At 38.3% G+C, this 20,428-nt stretch overlaps 1 protein-coding gene across 1 annotated transcript in view; it reads left to right on the forward strand.

Annotated features, from left to right (window-relative positions):
• The window catches only part of AKAIN1 (A-kinase anchor inhibitor 1), an 80,375-nt gene that overhangs the window by 1,963 nt on the left and 57,984 nt on the right, over positions 1–20,428 (forward strand). Inside the window, exon 2 of the mRNA XM_043976237.1 lies at positions 11,609–11,693. Within this exon, the coding sequence (XP_043832172.1) occupies positions 11,639–11,693 (55 nt within the window). The 5' untranslated portion in view covers positions 11,609–11,638. The remainder of the gene's footprint in view (positions 1–11,608; positions 11,694–20,428) is intronic.

Genomic DNA, 20,428 nt, shown 5'->3' on the forward strand with positions numbered 1-20,428 from the left:
CCTTTGCATGGGTTATTTGCCATTCCTGGAATGTACCACACCTTTCTTCATCTCCTCTGTCTACAGTACAGGACACAGAGCCTAGGCAAGGCTAACAGAGGTGAAATGAAAGTCAGTGCATTGAAACAGTGATGTGTTCCTATTGGACTCAAGCTGTATCACTGAGCTAAGGGGGAGCTAAAGAGTACAAAGGCTGCCTTGAAGTCTCTACATCTCTTTCCTTCCTTTGAGAGGGGAAAATTTCTAGCTTCCTTCAAGTTTTAGTTGAAATTCTACTTCCTATGTCAGACCTTTATTAGTGCTCCCCCCAAATTACGGTGTATTTATTTGTATCTCTTGATCTAAATATGTGTTATCTCCCTCCTCAATAATGTAAATCCTTTGAGTTTTGGATATTTAATTTTCAGCTACAGTACCTACATCTAGCACAGTTCTTGACATACATATGCTTAAAAATGCTTGTTGGATTGAATTGTAATCCAGTGTTATGAGAATGTTATACTTTCAAATATAGATTTTCTTTGTGATTTTAACAAAGAAGCAAGTTGTATAGTTGAACTGTGTCAGACTTTCAGCATTGCAATGTCTCCTGGCTCATCATGCCAATTCTCAGTCCCTGTTGTCTGTCATCCTGGTGTTTTGAGCAGACTCAAAAAGGCTAGTTACCTCAAATAGATTATTCGTTCCTACCCCACAACAAAAACTTTAAAAAGGAAGTAAGTGGAAGTGTGTGTCAAGGTGATTGCTCAAAAATTAATGAAAGGGTGTTAAACAATACAAGATCAGTAGGGTAATAAATTAACAATGAGCTATTCACAAAATTGGGTCAGTGGCTACTGAGACATTCAGAGCAACACTAAGATAATTTGTTTTAAAAGGGGAAATCTAGAGTTCTGTATATCTAGGTCTTGCTTTGCCTCCTTTGATCTGAGTATTCGAGTGAAAATCTTGGTCCTCATTTGACTCATCACTCACCCTCAAAGTGATTGGAAAAAATAAATCATGAGCAGAAAATAATAAAGTAGGTATCAATAAAAAGTGTGATGGAACAGGGAGGAAAAGAGAAATTATTTTTCCCTACCAAGATCCAATGTAGAGTAGCAGAGAGAGTTCTACATGTGGAGTCAGGATACCTGACTGATACTTTATAGATGTTTGACTTGAAATGAGTCACTTAACCTCTTTGTACTTCAGTTTTCTCATATGTAAAATTGAGAAAGTAATAGTTGCATTACCTATCTGTCACACAGGTTTATTTTGAGGAAATGAATGTAAAAACCTTAAAACACTTTAAGAGTTTAATTATTATGGTATGTTGCTAGTCCTTTTGCTTTATTGTGAGTAAAGCCTAAATTAGGCAAGATAGCTGAGATAATGTTGGTAGCCACAGTACAAAAGGCAAGCAGAACTCATCTTTTTCAGCTGCTAAGTTTACATAAGACAGATGATAATATAATGCTCCACCAATTTTCTCTTTCACACTTACACCCGCCCCCCCCCACCATGGGTGTCCTGTAATAATAATATTATACATCTTTCATAGTCCTATGATATTTTAAGAGACTGAGTGATGACAACGATAATTTGTAATGTGTAATTTAGAAGGATTCTTTTTTTGGGGGTGAGGCAATTGGGTTTAAGTGACTTGCCCCGGGTCACACAGCTAGTAAGTGTTAAGTGTCTGAGGCCGGATTTGAACTCAGGTACTCCTGAATCCAGGGCCGGTGCTCTTTCTACTGTGCCACCTAGCAGCCCCTAGAAGGATTCTTACCTATTACAAATTTTAAGCCCACTAAAGACACAAAATATGTCTAATATTTGTTATATACTTGGGATTTATGTTTTGGGAAGGGGTTGTATTATCATATGTTATCTATGTATGTGTTTCAATTCTACTTCTAGACTATCAGCATATCACTGTATCTTATCTAAACTTTGCACTCTTCTAACATAGCTCTGCACACAGTGTGTGTTTAATGAACGTTAGTTGAATTGAAATGAATTGTAAGACATATAAGGATATATTCAACCCTGAAAATCTATGATTCTGTGGCTTATCCCTAGCATTAATATGCCCCTATGGGTTTTCAATAAATATTTGCTAAATGACAAATGGGTTGCTTGAAATTACTTAATTTACATCTAAGCTAATATCTTTTCTTGGTATGGGAAATAATTTCTTACCAAGAAGGAAATAGAATGAAATTTATATTTTGTACAAATCAGGCAAGTCAATATAACAGAAAACTTTTATAGGGGAATAAAAATAGTGCAATTGTAAGTAATTAGACAGCTATCACTCCCTCCCCTTCATTGCCCCAAAGACTTAGCTCTGGTCCCATCAGAGATAACTGTCAAAAATGCTTAGGAAAATGTCTTATTTATCTCAAGGCAACTATAGTTTTTCTTTATTTATATTCATGGCCTACCAATTCCTGAGAGATCAATGGATGAATAAATAACTGCTGCACACTGGTTTAAGGCAAGGTTTACAATCTGTCAACCCAAATACATTTTTTAACTGTTAGCAGGGGATTTTAAAGGTAGATTGAATTGGGTCCTGACTGCCTAGATTCTTTCTTTTTGCAATTACTGAATTTTCTAAAGACCCATCATTACTTATCACTGAGCACTATTTGATCTTGAAGCACAGAGGAAGAGTAGTTTTGACATTAATAATAAAACTAAGATTTGGCAGAAAATATGAACATGTAATGGGTAACCCATTATAGAAGCAATGCCATCAGTCTCAGGTTTTTTTAAATTTGGAAACCATTATTAAATGAACAGATACCAAATGAACATGGCATTGTGACATTGAAGCTAGAGATAGGGGAAATGGGCTGGATGATTTGGAGAGAACTGGTTCTTTCCAAAATATCACAGATAGAAGTAGATGGTATCTTAGGGGTTATCTTGTTCAATTTTTTCATTTTAAAGATTGGAAGACGGTGGCCCAAAGAATCAAGGTTATTCTTCTGTTAAGTGACAAACACAATGTTGTTTGACTCTAAATCCAGCATTCTTTCCACTATGTCATGGTTACTTATATAATAGGCCTTATTTTTCTTCTCTGGATTTGGAATAAGTATAAACATCTTCTTTAGAATCATAAAGGACATTGAGCCATTCCTTTATATTCCTCTACAAACCTCCTCCCACCAGCCTTCACTTAAACTGAGGTAGTACCTACATCGAAAAGTATCCAAGCAAGAGATCAGGGGACTGCTTCAAAATGGTCATAAGGATGCCTGAGAAATTCCACAGGTGATTTTGTCCTCGTATTATTCATCAGTGAATTCCACAGGCAACTTCCCTGGGCTGGTTCAGAGGAACCTCCTATCACTAGAGGAACATTTTTCTCCCACTAAGAAAGGTGCACCATGTATCATTTAACAATGGAAATACTTAAAAGTGCATATGTTCTCTGCTTATGTGCATTTGACCTCCAACTTGCATCACCTGTTTTGGAAAGAGCATTACATCTATCCCCTTTCTTGTGAGATGAGGTAAAACTTCCCTTACTCTTTTATTGTATCACCTTTATGGTGTGTTTATAAAGCTTTACAGATAATGGTATGATGAGCTGAAATGATGATGAAGCAGATGTCTGAGTGTACCCTAGGATGAATAAGTTATGAATCATGGAAAGTCACAATTGAAAGGCTAGCATCTGCATGCTTGAAAGCAGATGGCTTCCTCATGGAGTTAAATAGTCTCAATCTTGTCTAAATTTAAAAGATCTGATGATGACATAAAAGCACCTACCAATGGTTGTTTCCAGGTGAAAGCATCATAGTATGCATTCTTTTTTTTTTTTTTTTTGGTGAGGCAATTGAGGTTAAGTGACTTGCCCAGGGTCACAGAGCTAGCAAGTGTCAAGGGTCTGAGGCTGGATTTGAACTCAGGTCCTCCAGAATCCAAGGCCGGTGCTCTATTTACTGTGCCACCTAGCTGCCCCAGTATGCATTCTTAATAGGGTAATATTTTCAGTTGTTATTTTATAGTTTCTCTTCTTTCTACTGAGTCCTGTTATATCTGCCATTATCATTTTTTGTTATAGTCACATGCACACTCAAAGGTGGGTGAAGCTAAAGCCTTATCATATTCATTTCAACGATTGACTAATGTTTAGACATTGTAGAAAAGTCACAAGATTTACTTGCAAAATAGCAAGGTCTATACGGAAGAGCACTGGTCTAGGGCTTAGGAGAGAAGTTGGGGCCTTTGTTTGAATCTAATATTGGTTTGCTGTAGGACAATCGCTTTCTTGACTTTTCATGTCCCTCCTTATCAAATGGTCATTTTTACTACGATTTTGAAATTTAGATTTTCTTTTTATTTGAAAAGATCCTTACTTTTCTTTTTTTTCTTTTTTTTTTTTGGTGAGGCAATTGGGGTTAAGTGACTTGCCCAGGGTCACACAGCTAGTGAGTGTTAGGTGTCTGAGGCTGGATTTGAACTCAGGTCCTGCTCTATCCACTGAGCCACCTAGCTGCCCCTCCTTACTTTTCTTTAAGAAGAATGTAGATAAAATACTCAATATCTTACTGTCATAAATGATAGAATTGCAGGTCCACTTAAAAAAGGATGGATCTTCTGCTGTTTAAACAGCAATAATGGCGCTCACTATGCTCCAGCTATATCCACAGCCCCAATTATGAATGCAATAGTTCCACTGCAGTAGTCAATGTTTTGGTCAACTCTCATAAACTCAGTGAGATGTGACTGTCTGGTATTTGGGCAGGAGGCCTTCATGGGATGCAGTTTTATTTTGTTGTTGTTGCCAGGCAGCAGTAGTTAATTTTATTCCCTTAGAATTTATTTCTAACATTTATGATCTGACACTTCTGCCTTCCCATTTAATTTCATTTTTGTTGGATTTTAAAATATGAAATTTATTATGAAGTTATAGAAAGAATTTTAATCCATTCAAATCAAGGAATTTAGAAATGAGTTCCCAATAGCTTTAATTACTGTGTGACTCATGCCTTAAAATAAGTAAATTCACATTTCATCAGGCCATGATCATGTCAATAAATAATCGTGATTCCTTTCCTAAAGTGACCATCTCCAAACAGCACTACATTAACATAGCTCATTAAATATGTATTTTATCTGCTATCAGTCATATTTTCTCCTTTTCCACAAGTAAAAGCTATCTACAGAAGCTGTATGGAACTAGAAATTTCTGCCCTTAATATTGGTACTTATAGGGGGCAGCTAGGTGGTGCAGTGGATAGAGCACCGGCCCTGGAGTCAGGAGTACCTGAGTTCAAATCTGACCTCAGACACTTAACACTTACTAGCTGTGTGACCCTGGGCAAGTCACTTAACCCCAATTGCCTCACTAAAAACAAAATATTGGTACTTATACTTGTTAGTCAGAGGACTTAGGCTGAAATTTTGGGTCTTCTATAAGTGACTTGGGAAAGTCACTTATCCTTTCTGGGCCTCAGTTTTTATATCTGTAAAATGACAGGATTCCTCATGGTTGAATGAAAAGTCTGTTGGATTTGGAGGCAGAGAACTTAGGTACAATTCTGGGATTTGCCACTCACTAGTTTTATAATCTATTTCCTCATCTATAAAATTAGAGAGTTTGACTAGATGGCCTTCAAAGTTCCTAGACCCAGTGGCCTGTAAGACTCCTTCCAGGTCTAATTCTATGAGTCTGTAGTTCTTCAAGTTCTAAATCCATGGTCCTAGCACCCCAGGATTCTATGGTCTGCTATTCATCCACCGCAGATGATTATATTTATCTTGTTGGGCAAGGAGCAGCCTCAGGAGCTCACACTGCCTTATACTTTAATCTTACTAATGAAAGAGTGAGGAGTGAGGAAAAGCGGCAATAGCAAGGTGGATAGTGATGATATTAGGAATGTTAGGGAGCCAGAGAAGATTTTAAGTGTGTTTGGGAGTCTGGCATTAAGCTTTTGGGGCAAGTGCTTGCATTTTTCTTAACCTTGCTTTGACTCATTGCAAAGAAATGGTGAATGATTATATCCCTGCAGGAGCAACATTTCCTAGGTTAGATTAGGGGGCAAAGTTTCCAGAGGAGCCTCAGAGCACGCCAGGATGATGTGAAGAAATTCCATTATAGTATCCAGTTTGTGACTGAGCACACCAAGCTACAAGTAGCATGAGTTTGCTAGGCTGTTGTCTTTAAATTTTAGAGGGTTAAGTGGAATGGGGATTAGAATCATTCAAACTGACCAATTGGCTTGTGGATGCCCTTTTTGGTTGTGATGTACTAGTCTTAGGTTGGGAGTATTGCCCTAATTTGGTAAGACCCTTTCCTTCTAAATTCCTAGTTTGGAACATCATTTAGAATAGTCAAACAAGAAAACACTGCTTATTATCACATTATTAAAAAAGAAGCTTCCTAATGTTGAGTGTTGCATGACAATGTAGAGATGAGAATGTCCTTCAAACAACCACTGAGTTTAGGCATGAGTAAGAAAATATTCCTACCATATTTCTCCCTAGAGCAATCGTTATAGATTTCTCAACTTTCTCCTTGAATCTTCTTTTGATATAGCAACATACTTCTGTATGTAGTGCTGGGTGGAAAGTATCTGTATATGCTGGGTGAGGTGGTGGCACCTCATTGTCTTTCACACACACACACACACACATATACACACACACACACACGCACGCACGCACGCACGCACGCACACACGCACGTGTGTGTGTGTGTGTGTGTGTGTGTGTGTGTGTGTGTGTATGGGGAGGTTGTGGAAATTATAGGCTTTTGAACTGGTAAGAAATTTAGAAACCACCTGATCCATCACTCAAGTACAGTTTCTCATCAAATGATACCTGAATTATTGCAATAGCCTTCTGGTGAATCTACCTGCCTCAAGTCTTTCCCAACTCTAATCCATTCTCCATTCAGCGATTAAGTGATTTTCCTAAAGCATAAGTCCAATTATGTTAATAAACTTTAGTGGCTTCCTGTTCCACTCAGGATGGCATATAAAATGTTCTATTTGGCATTCAAAGCCTTTTGTAATTTAGCCTCCTCCTACCTTTCCAGTTTTCTAACATCCTACTCTCTTTTATGTACTCTTCAATCCAGTGGCACTGGCATCCTAGGTGTTCAGTGAATAGATATTCTATCTCTTTGTCCAGAACATTTTCTCTGGCTGTCCCTCCTGAAATGCTTACCTGCCTTTGCTCTGACCACTGGCTTCCCTGGCTTCTTTTAAGTCCCAGTTAAAATCCTCTAAGTCTCCCCCAAACCCTCCTAATTTTGGTACCTCCCCTCGGTAAATTATTTACAATTTTTCCTGTACATAGATTTCTTTGTATACATTTGTTTGTACATTCTCTCCCCCATTAGAATATAAGCTCCTTGAACGCAGAGGCTGTCTTTTGCCTTTTTAGATAACAGGCATTTAATAAATGCTCAATTAACTGATCAGATCCCCTCATTCTAAAAATGAGGAAACTGTGTCCCAGAAAAGCTAAATGATTTGCCTAACATCACAATTAAGCTCATTAAGTTGAAGATCTGCGTTGTGACCCCAGTCTCTGACTCCTATTACCCCATATTGCCTTTCATTGTCTTAAAGATAGCATATGTGTTCTTGAGAGGTTGTGTGGCCTCTAAAGAGAAATGGGCTTGAAGCCAGGACCACTTGGGTTCAGGTCTCTCCTCTGACACATCCTCGCTATATAAGTCTGGGAAAGTCATTTAACTTTTCAATACTCTAGGTAACTCTCTAAGACTGTAAATTGAAGAGGCAGCAAGCAACCATATATAAGTTATACATGTACAATTATGTAAAACATTATCATATTAGTAATTTTATACACAAAGGCTCAAGTAAAAGAAAAGAAAGCACAAACCAGCATGCTTCGGTCTGTGCTCAGTCAACATCAGTTCTTTCTCTGGAGGTGGATAGTATGCTTCATCATTAGCCCTTTGAGATTGTCTTGGATCATTGTATTGCTGAGAGTAGTGAAGTCATTCATAACTGCTTGTAGAACAATAATGCTGTCGCTGTGCACAATGTTCCCCTGGTTCTCCTCACCTCACTATAATCAGTTCATATGAGTCTTTCCAGGTTTTTTCCAAAATCATCCTGCTCATCATTTCCAACAGCACAATAATATTCCACCACAATCACACACTACAGCTTGTTCAGTCATTTCCCAACTGATGGGTGTTCCTTCAATCTCCAATTCTTAGCCACTACAAAGAGTTTACATAAATATTTTTTGTACAATTTTTTCCTTTTCTCTTTTTCACAGTTATTATTGTTAACTGTTTCCCTCCATCCTATTCCTTTCCCCATGATATTTACTCTATTATCTATCTTCTTTCACCCTATCCCTCCTCAAAAGGGATTTGCTTCTGATTGTCCCCCTCCCAATCTGTCCTCTCTTCTTTCACCCCTCTCTCCTTATCCCCTTCTCCTAATACTTTCTGGCAGGGTTAGATAGATTACTCCACCCAATTGAGTGTGTATGTTAATCCCTCCTTGAGCCACTCTGAGGAGCATAAGGCTCATTCACTGCCCAGCTCCTCCCCCATCTCTCCCCCCACTCCATAAGCCATTTCCTGTTTCTTTCCTTTGGGATTTCACTCCATTCTACCTCTCCCCTCCCACCTCCCCCAGCATATTCCTCTCACCCCTCAACTTTACCCTATGTCATCATGAGGCAATTAGGTGACATAGTGGACAAAGCACTCACCCTGGACCCGGGAGGACCCAAGACCAAATCTGGCCCCAGTCATAAGACACTCAACCACTGCTCAACACCAGGCATGTCACCCAACTCTGACCACCCCACAAAAAAGATAAACAAAAAAAAATGCTTTAAAGATATCATTCCTTCATAATCAATTCCCATCTGTGCCCTCTGTTTAAATGTCTTTCTATCATCTGCCCTAATACTGAGAAATTTCTTATGAGTTAGACATGTCATCTTCCCATGTAGGAATGTAAGCAGTTTAACTTTTTAACATCCCTCTTAATTTCTTTTTCCTGTTTACCTTTTTATGCTTCTCTTGGTCTTGTATTTGAAAGTCAAATTTTCTATTCAGTTCAGGTCTTTTCATCACAAATACCTGAAAGTCCTCTTTTTCACAAAATCCCATTTTTTCCTCTGAAAGATTATACACAGTTTTCGTGGGTAGGTGATTTTTGGTAGTAATCCCAATTCCTTTGCCCTGTGGAATATCATATTCCATGTCCTCTTATCCTTTAATGTAGAAGTTGCTAGATACTGTGCTATCCTGACTGTGGCTCCACAGTACTTTGTTTCTTTCTGGCTGCTTGCAATATTTTCTCCTTGACTTGGGAGCTCTGGAATTTGGCTATAATATTCCTGGGAGTTTTCATTTTGGGATCTCTTTCAGGAGGTAATAGGTGAATTCTTTCAATTTCTATTTTACCTTCTGCTTCTAGTATATCAGGGCAAATTTCCCTGACAATTTCCTGGAAGATGATGTCTAAGCTCTTTCCTCGATCATGGTTTTTAGGTAGTACAATAATTTTCAAATTTTCTCTCCTGGATCTATTTTCCAGGTCAGCTGTTTGTCCAAGGAGACATTTCACATTGCCCCCTATTTTTAAATTCATTTGAATTTGCTTTATTGTGTCTTTATTTCTCATAAAGTCATTTGCTTCTGTTTGCTCAGTCCTAATTTTTAAGCAATGATTTTCTTCAGAGAGCTTTTGTACCTTCTTTTCCATTTGGCCAATTTGACTTTTCAAGCTGTTGAAATTTTTCATGACCCTCCTTCATTAATCTCATTTCTTTTTCCATTTTCCTCTACCTCTCTTACTTTTCCCTCTGTCTCTCTTACTTTATCTTCAAAGTCCTTTTTGAGCACTTCTATGGCCTGAGACCAATTCATATTTTTCTTGGAGGATTTGGATGTAGGAGCCCTGATATTGCTATCCTCTTTTGAGGGTACACCTTGATCTTCCTTGTCACTAAAGAAACTTTCTATGGTCCACATCTTTCTCTGTCTGCTCATCCTGCTTGTCTTTTACTTGACTTTTAACTCCTTCTTAAAGTGGGGCACTGCTTCATGGATGTATTGTCCCAAGCTTTAGGGGGTCTAAGGTGGTATGATTTAAGGAGGGGCAGGTTATTCACTCACCTGGCCTGTTTTATGGTCTGTAGATAACCCCAGGCCAACTTGCTAATTAAGCAGGCAGCAAAACTCTGTGTTCTGTGATTGTTAGCTCTGATGAGCCTGTGCCCCTCCCCCACCTGGGCCACAGCTACTCAAGCCTATTTTCTGGTTCCCAGCAGGGGTCAAACACCCAAGTTCTGCCTCATCACCAGCAGAGACCCCTGTAATCTCCTCCCGGCCAACCACTCAGCCCTCTCATCAGACTGTGAGCTTAGTTGCAGATGATACTTGTGCTGCAGCTGATTCAGAGGCTCTGGGGGTCTCTTTCTCTGGCTCAGCCTGCCTGGAACTGGATCTGTGTCAGTGTGATTGTGGGGTTGGGCTCCACTCTCACCATGGCCCAGCAGCCCCTTTCTGTTTACCTTCTAAGCCACTTTTGACTGGGAAATTATCTCAGCCCATTCTTTTGTGGGTTCTGCTGCAGGAATTGTCCTATGGTTTTATTTGGAGGTTTTTTGGAGCACTCATGTTGTGAGTTCCAAGAGCTTACTACAGATAGTCTCTCTCTCTTTTTTTGATCTTCTAGGTGGATCAGTAGCTACCACTGGCCCTTTCTATCTCTCCTAGGTTAATGAGTGGCAGCTGGTAAAAGTTGTGGTTGTGGTCCTTCATTCTTAAAAAGGAAAAAAATTGGGGCAACGAGGTGGCTCAGTGGATACCAGGCCTGGATTCAGGAGGACCTGAGTTCAAATCTGGCCTCAGATACTTACCACTTACTAGCTGTGTGACCCTGGGCAAGTCACTTAATCCCAATTGCCTCACCAAAAAAAAAAAAGGAACAAAATTACCTGATTACATTGGTATCAAGGTACAGTGTGTCCAACTGTGACTAATCAGACCAATCAGAGCTTGGAAGGCATTACTATAGTTTAATCATAGAGAGTCCATTTGGAGTGGAAATGTCTCTAAATTTGTGCATCTCATGTTTCTTTTGAGTTACTGAGATTCTGCTTTGCTCATAGAACACACAGCATCTTCTTTGATTTGGGAACTCCATGCTGGGTGGTCCTCTGTCAGTGTCTCCCATGTCTCACAATTGAATCCAAAGTTATTCAGAGACACCTTCAGAGTAGCCTTCTATTTCTTCTTCTGACCTCCATGTGTGAGAGAATTTGCCTTGTGTGAGTTCTCTGTAAAATCTAGTCAAATCTATTTTTTGGCATTCAAACAACATGGCCAGCCCATCAGAGTTGTGCTTTCTGTAGTAGAGTTTGAATGCTTGACAATTCAGTTCAAGAGGGGATCTCAGTGTCTGGTGCTTTTTCTTGCCAGGTGATCTTCAGAATTTTCCAAAGACAATTCCAATAGAAGCAATTAAGTTTCCTGTCATGGCTCTAGTAGACTGTGCAGGTTTCACAGTCATACAACAATAAGGTCAGCACAGTAGCTCTATAGATCTTCAGTTTGGTAGGCATTTTAATACGTTTTATCTCCCACACTTTCCTTCAGAGCCTCCCAAACACTGAAGTAACCCTTGCAATGCAAGTATCAACTTCTTCATTTATGTGTACATCTCTGGAAAGTATACTGCCAAGTAAGTAAATTTATCCATGGCATTAAAGTTTTTTTTTTAACTTGCTGTAACTGATGGCTCTACATATGGATGGTGTGGTGCTGGCTGGTGGAGAACCTGTATTTTCTTGGTGTTAATTAGCAGGTCAAAATTAGTATAAGCAGCAGAGAATCTATCCATACTTTGTTGCATCTCACCCTTTTTAGCTGCATTGAGTGTACAATTATCTGCAAAAAAAAAAGTATGCACCAATTGTTCTTCTACTTTAGTCTTGGTTTGTAGCCTTTTCAAGTTAAATCATTTACAGTATAGTAACTGACCTTGCTGTTGTTTTCATTCCCATTGAAGGCATCTGGCAACATTTTTGAAAACATCATGTTAAAAAGCATGGGAGCAAGCACACAGTCCTACTTGACTCCATTGGTGATTGTCCATTATCCAGAACCCCAGCTGGTAAAGGCGGTAACTTCTGGATATATATCCATCCCAAAGTGTAGTAAATTTCATGGGCTATGCATACCCAGGGAATTTTGTGCAGGTATATGTGTGTGTGTGTATATGCACACACAAATATATGTAATATACATATATATATGACATATGATATATATGAAAGAATAATATCATATAATATGAGCAGCTGGGTAGTACAGTGGAAAGGGTGCTGGGCCTGTCTTATTTCAGACACTTCCTATCTATGTGACCCCAGGCAAGGCACTTAACCCTGTTCGCTTCAGTTTTCTCATCTGGAATATGAGCTGGAGAAGGAATGACAAAACACTTCAGTATCTTTGCCAAGAAAACCCCAAATGGAGTCACAAAGAGTCAGGCATGACTGAAATGACTGAACAATTACAACAAAAATAATGTAATGTAATGTAGTGCAACATAACATAATATGACTACATAAAATGATATAAAATGTAATGCAAAGTATTCCAACCCTGTGTAATATCATATATGCATATATGTACATATATTTGTGGAGAACCATTTATTGAATACTTAGGCATTTTCTTCATGAAACAAAACAAACTAAAACAACTAAAATTTCTATATTAGCAATTAAACTTTACCTTAAATATATAAGCTTAACAATTACAAAATTTTGTGGTAGTGATAATCAAGTTAATATAACATAGTTAATTTATATTATCTTTATCTTCAACCAGCTAATATAATAACCCCAAATGAGAAAAACAGTTTATAGTTTCTTAGTCTTTTAATGCTAGAAAGTGGGATGTTGCTTATCAGGTATTATTGACTTAAATTCCTCAGTCACATCATTGTAATTAACTAACAAAATGAATTATTGTTAAATATTTATTCCCATAGAAGGTAAATTCCTTGAGAGTCAGCATTGCCTCATTCTTTATATTTCTATCCCCAGGTAAGCATAATGGCTTACACATTGTAGATGTTAAATTACTATTTATTGATTGACCAATTGAATGTGTAAACTGACGAGTGTGCATTATACTGCTAATGGAAAATTTTACTTTGTATGGGTGCTAGTTTCAAAATGGCTCTTTCACAGAGACAAATTGTAACAAGTAAGAATGTAAAACATTGAGTAGATCTGGAAAGTCCTAGAATATGGAAGACTCATCCTTTTCTTTTATGCAATTGAATTTTTTTTTCTGGCAATGTTCTTAGTGTTATCTTAAGGAACAGCTCCATTATAACCTTGAAGCAATTTGATCTCAGTTTCCAACTTAGTCAAAGCCACTTAGAATTGATTTGTTGGAAATTATTCTCATATTATTTCTGCCATTGTCTAAACTCACCAGTATTCTCAGTGTAGTTACAGGTTTACAAATCTGTTCAGATCATTGAACAATACTGGGAAATATTCCGTATAGGAATAATGAAATGAAATGAAGTTATTCTTTCTATTCCTTTGGCATAAAATGATTTGTTGTCATTTGACAACCCCATTTGGGTTTTTCTTGGCAAATATACTAGAATGATTTGACATTTCCTTCTCGGGATCATTTTCCACATGAGGAAACTTAGGCAAACAAGGTTAAATGACTTACCCAGGGTCACACAGCTAGTAAGTGTCTGAAGCCAGATTTGAAGTCAAGTATTCCTGACTCCAGGCTCAGAAGTATATGAATTGAGCCACCTAGCTGTCAATCAAAGTGATTTTGGGACTCAAATATATCATCAATATGAATATTTTTTTCTCATATTAATTGGACAAATATAACATTCTCTCTTTACATTTTCATACTGTATTGAAAATATCCTAAAACATTTTAAATAGTTCTCATTGCTTCCAAGAGTTAGGGAAACTTCTTAGTTTTGTCATTGAGGTGAGTAAATTAACAGTTGGAGCTTAAAGAGCCATAATTCCTTTTCTACCATCTAGAGTAAAAATACATAATATAAAGAAAAGATGAATTAGCTCCTTGAAGATAGGGACTTTTTTGCCTTTATTTGTATTGCTTGGGCAGGAATGGCCAGGAAAACACATTCATACTGACATTATAGCTCTCAATGTGGCACCCACATAACCCTTCTCTGTCTTTGGGCTGGCTCACTCATCCCAGCATGCAGTCATGGTGGAATGTTTAGGGGTTGAGTTTAGGAGGTAGGACTGGGCATAGCTAAAGGGTAATCCTGGGGTGTGTGTGTGTGTGTGTGTGTGTGTGTGTGTGTGTGTGTGTGTGTGTATTTTTCACTCCTAACATTTACCACTGTAGGACCTGAGTCCCAATCAATTGCCTTCCATCTGTTCAAAGCAGTTACTGATAATATACATGATTAATTCTTAATTATGAAACATTTACTAACAGAAGGCAAAGCAATAATATTCAGAATACAACATTTATGCAATAAGAGACAAAATAGAAATAATCAAAATATAAAACAACATAAATGTTCACCCATAAACCCACTGGTGTATCACATTCTTCTTTCAATGTTCAGTATTCATGGGAGAGAGTGGGTGTCCACTTACAGAAATCTAGCAGTAAGGCATATCACTAGGAAAAATAAGTGTCTAGGGTCATTCATGATTCTGGATGGTGGGTCTAGATATTGGTGTTCTTTTTAGTGAATCAAATGCATCATGTATAACCCAGCTTTTCTGTCCCTCTAGGAGCATTACTTGATAAGATATCACTCTATTACCCCTGGGTAGTACTCGCAGGAGTCAAGTCAATAAGCATTTATTAAGCACCTACTATGTGCCAGGTACTATTGCTAAATATTGAAAGCAGCATTACACTCTAAGTGAAACAGCATACAGGGGTCCGAATTAAGCTTTCTGCATCTATTCCTTTGTCCTGTGTTGAAGCATCATTGAGTTATTTCAGTGACAAGTGATTCCTATAAACCGAAGAACTGCAAAGCTCTTCATGTATGGTCACAGGACTCTGCTCAAGCCAGAAAGGGTAAACACAGCCAAATTCTCAAGGGCAAATAGGTCAGTCAGCTTTTCGCACAGCTGTACACAATTCAGCTTCCCCCAGCAATGCTACAGAGCCTTCAAGGCTGGCTGATAGCCCAGAGAAGTTGCTTTTATCTATTGAATCGCCCCTGCTCTTCATTTTTCTAACATCAGGGGGCAGCAGCCACCACTGCCAGCTTCTCTCTTCAGGTGTTTGTGTCCTCTGGTTTTTCTGATCTCTAGCTTCTCTACTTTTAATCCCTTGGCTCCTCTGACAGCTTTTGAAGTCTCAAACTAGCCAGCCCCCCCCCCCTTAAAATAGTGATCCATTTTTAACTTAGGGGGACGAACTCAAAATACACAATACTATAGGAATATTCCTCTAGTCTCAAAATAGTTCTTGGATTTGTGGTTTCTCAGCTATGTCCTCCAAAAAATCTGAGAACAGTCATATGTAAATAAGCCTATGGACCACAATCCACTGCAGCCATCCTCACCTTCAAACAGTATTCATACCTCTGAGCTGCTTTCATCCTCATTCTCTTATTACATTCATTCAAGGGGCAGTTTTCTTTAAATCCCTCAGAATGATCTCAGGCTACATTATTAACATGAATGTCCTTACTTCCCTTTTCAGAAATTAAAATGCCCTCATCAGAAAAGGGGGCATTATTTTACATTTGTATCTCCAACACTTAGCATGATGTTTGACATATATTGTTCTCAGTCAATGTGTGTTGATTGATTTATCAATTAAGTTGAATAAACTTAGTTAAAGGATTAGGATTTTACTTCCATGTCAGCAAGGCAAGTTGTTTCGTTAATCTCTTATAAAGCCAATAAAATAACTGAAGGGTTTTGTTTTTCAGCAGTCACTGCTTCTGCTCTGCATGCTCAGCTTGTCTTTGACAGCAATTTCAAAGTCTTCAACTGGGATCCTGCTTCTGGATCAATGTAACTTTTGTTTGCTGCACCATTACAGGAGAAGAAATGGTAGTAAAAGCAAAATGCTACATCCTTTGATGAGACCATTCATACAAAAAGTCTTCGTGTAGTCTCTATTTTACTTCTCAGAAATATGCTCAGGCTAGGCTGAAAAGGACCTCTAGATTAGAGGTCAACAAATGACAGTCTACAGACCAAATCCTGCCTGCTGCCTGCTTTTGCACTGCTCGGTGGGTTTTACACTTTTAAATACGATTTTATTTTAAAATGTAGAACCCATTCTTAGCTCAGACAGTACAAAAGTAGGGACCAAGCAGTAGATTGGACCTACAAGCCATAGTTTGGTGACCATTGCTTTAGAACAGGTGTCAAATGCACAGCTTCAAGCCACATGAGGCCCACAGTGCTTCCAACTACAGCCAGAACCAGATTAAAATATAATTGGGAAATACTTAAGAAAATGAATAGAATATAATAAAACCTAAATAATATTAATAAACAGTTTTCTAGATCAATATGCAGCCTATAGAAATCCTTATGCATAGTTTATTATGGATTTTTTAGTGGCCCCTGTTCTATTTGAACTTGATTTCATGGCTCTGGTTAACTGAGACTGGTGTCCCAATCTATGTTTTTGAAATAACCTGGCTGGCTCATACAGTTGAATTTTTTTGGTGGGGGGCAGGGCAATGAGGGTTAAGTGACTTATCCAGGGTCAGACAGCTAGTAAGTGTCAAGTATCTGAGGCTGGATTTGAACTCAGGTCCTCCTGAATCCAGGGCCAGTGCTTTGTCCATTGTGTCACCTGGCTGCCCCAACCCTTTTTCAATATAGCTTTCAACTTCAGGACTTACCTAAAACTTCCCCTCCAAAGTTACCACTTCTTTCTTTCTTAAAAAAAAAAACCACCTAAATTTATTATTTATTTTAAACCTTTTCTTTTTTAAGTTTTATGTTCCAAATTCTCTCCCTCCCTCCTACCAGTCCCCCAATCACTAAGAAGTCAAGTAAAATTGTATCAATTATACATGTGAATCATGCAAAACATATTTCCATATAAGTCATATCACAAAAAAAAAAAACCCTGAAAAAGTTATACTTCAATTTGCAGAGTTGATCAGTTCTCTCTTTGGAGGTGATAGCATTTTTTCAACATAAGTCCTTTGAAATTGTCTTGAATCATTGTATTGATCAGAGTAGACAAGCCTTCCACAGTTGATCATCCTTATAATATTGCTGTTAGTAGTTTTTCTAGACCCCAACCCAACAGTTAGGCTAGATGGCTTCTGAAGTCCCTTACAACTCTAAATCTATCATCATATGATGTATATGGGAATGGAAGGGGAAAAGATAAGGCCATTGAGAGTTCATTTGCAGCTTCATCATAATCCCAGATATCCATTCAGATATTGTTTCTCACCTGATGAATTTTGGGATTATTTATGTATACACATCTATCCATTTGGTGTCTCTGGGCCTCACCAAAGACTACATATAAGATAACAAGTTTTCTTTTTAATCCTTAACAGAATGAAAGGAAGAGATATTGGGAATCCCATTTCCTTGGGGAGTTTGTAGAGACTGGTGGCATGAGGTAAAGGATGAGGTGTTGCCATCCTAGTAGATTTCTGACCATTAGTGGATAAGGGGAACCTTATTGAGAGTTGTCTGGGTCTTAGCTGTGAGTGCTAGACCCTTTCCCACCTGAGAATTTTCTTCAAAGTGCCCAACTGCCCAATTCTATTTTGGGAATTATTAAGATTTTAAACTTTTTGAAGATAAAGATAGATTCTTTCTTTCTGTCTTTCTTTCTTTCTTTCTTTCTTTCTTTCTTTCTTTCTTTCTTTCTTTCTTTCTTTCTTTCTTTCTTTCTTTCTTTCTTTTTGTCTTTGGATTCCTAGTGTGTAACAATGTGGAGAATACGATCAGTTTTAATAAATGCTTGTTGAGTTGCAGATGAACTAATTGAATTTACTGTTTCTCTGGCATACAGTTTTTTTGTTTTGTTTTGTTTTGTTTTGGGTTTTTTTTGGTGAGGCAATTGCGGTTAAGTGACTTGCCCAGGGTCACACAGCTAGTAAGTGTCAAGTGTCCGAGGCCGGATTTGAACTCAGGTTCTCCTGACTCCAAGGCCAGTGCTCTATCCACTGTGCCACCTAGCTGCCCCATGGCATAAAGTTTTATAATGGCAAATAAACAATTACATTTAAAGAAAAAATTGTTATCATTTTATTTATGGCTCAAATCTGATTTTTGCTGTGTTGGAGGAAAGAGATGATGCAACTCAAAACGAATAACTTAGCATATCAGTTTGTTTTGCCTGGCCTTGGGGTCAGAGGGGATAGTTTAAGGAGCAATGGTAGAAATTGAAGAGAGATAGAAACCAGTTTGACATAAAGACAATTTTCATAGAAAAGAGCTATATAAAAGTGGAATGGGCCATTTGAAGAAGTAATGGGTTTGGGGCAGCTGCAGGGCTTGGGGGCATCATCATAGATACACAGCTAGAGGACTGCAGAGGGCAGGTAGGGTCTAGGAGAATCAGTTCAAACAAATCAATATTAAGAAGCAATTGAAGGCAAGTCACAACCCCAATTGCCTCACTAAAAAAAAAAAAAAAAAGAAGCAGCAGCAATTGAGGGGCAGCTAGGTGGCACAGTGGATAGAGCACTGGCCCTGGATTCAGGAGGACCTGATTTCAAATCCGGCCTCAGACACTTGACACATACTAGCTGTGTGACCCTGGGCAAGTCATTTAACCCTTATTGCCCTGCCCCCAAAATAAAAAAATAACACCTCAAATGAAATTTTGGGACAGCTGGTGGCGCAGTGGATAGAGCAACGGCCCTGGATTCAGGAGGACCTGAGTTCAAATCTGACCTCAGACCCTTGACACTTACTAGCTGTGTGATCCTGGGCAAGTCACTTAACCCCAATTGTCTCACCAAAACTCTCCCCCCCAAAAAACAACAGCAACAAAAAAACAAAAACAAAAAGAAGCAATTGAGATCACTAAGCTGAATGGACCAGAGGTCTGATGCAGTGTCTAAAGGAGAAGAAAAATCAAAACCAGGATCAAAACAAGGTCCAAGAGAGTAATAGAAGTGAATGTCAAGATTTTTAGGCCACAATGGTTTGATGCTGGGGAAATTAACATTGTTGACATACTAAACAGAGAATTCATTCAATTCACTGTGGTCACAGGGGTACATTATGTCATCAGTCAGTTAGAACCTCCAACAATTTGCTGGCCCTGCCCTTCCATTTCCTCTGAAGTTGAATCAGCAAAGGTTTCCGCTATTGGGATTCTCATTTTTTACATCGTGCCAACGATTGACTCTAACTTGTAGCACTGTGTTAAAAAGTATCCTAATATTCCATATCTAACTCTTGCTGTCTCTCTGTTTCTCTGTGTCTCTGTGTGTCTCTGTGTCTCTCTCTGTGTCTCGGCGTCTCTCTCATCTAGCAAAAATATCCACAAACCTTCCTTTGAGCTGCATGTGATTATAAGCGGTCACTTCATTTACAAAAAAAATTTGGGTTTCTTACCTAATCCAGTTCCTGATTGACTTCCCTTTTCACCTCCAAATGTGCTGACCCTGATACCCTGGATATATTACAATAATGGATTAGGCAGTATATGGAATGTCCACAAATTCCAATGTAGGAAAGAAGGGAAGTCATGAGACAAAGTGGAAGTATTCCTTTTGACTAACCCAGTTATTTTGAACTCATGTCCTTGGTGAGTCTTGGACCACATTTTATCCAAGCTCACAAAGGTGTGTGATCCTAAAGAGAATTACAGTAAGTAATTTTAAGGAAAATCCTAGTCGTATGGCACAGCTTCTTATCTTAGAAAACCTCTCTGAAAAGTGAAGGGTCATCATATCCATTCAGCCTTCACAAAGAGAGTAAGACTCTAGGTAAAAGATTGGAATCTGACATGTCAAAGGAGCTCTGGATAAGAAAGTGTAACTAAAGTAGCACTAATCCAGTACTGAAACTGGATAGGTTACATCGATATGGCAGGAATTTTTGTTGTAGTAGAAAGATCTGGAAAGAATATAGATAGCATCAATTTGGAAATGGCCAAAAAAGTTGTGATGCATGAATGAAATCAAATATTACCATGGTGTAAGAAAGACAAATGTAATGAACATAGAGAAGTGTGGAAAGACTTACATGAACTGATGTAAAATGAAGTAAACAGAGTTGAGAGAAAGTCAGTTGAGTGGCATAGTGGATAAAGAATCTGACCTCAGATACTTACTAGCTGTGTGACCCTGGACAAGTCACTTAACCCTGTTTGCCTCAGTTTCTTCATCTATAAAATTAACTGGAGAAGGAAATGGCAAACCTTTCTAGTATCTTTGCCAAGAAAATCCCTAATGAAGTTACAGTCAGACATGACTGA

This window comes from Dromiciops gliroides, chromosome 1 (genome assembly GCF_019393635.1).
Source record: "Dromiciops gliroides isolate mDroGli1 chromosome 1, mDroGli1.pri, whole genome shotgun sequence".
Lineage (NCBI taxonomy): Eukaryota > Metazoa > Chordata > Mammalia > Microbiotheria > Microbiotheriidae > Dromiciops > Dromiciops gliroides.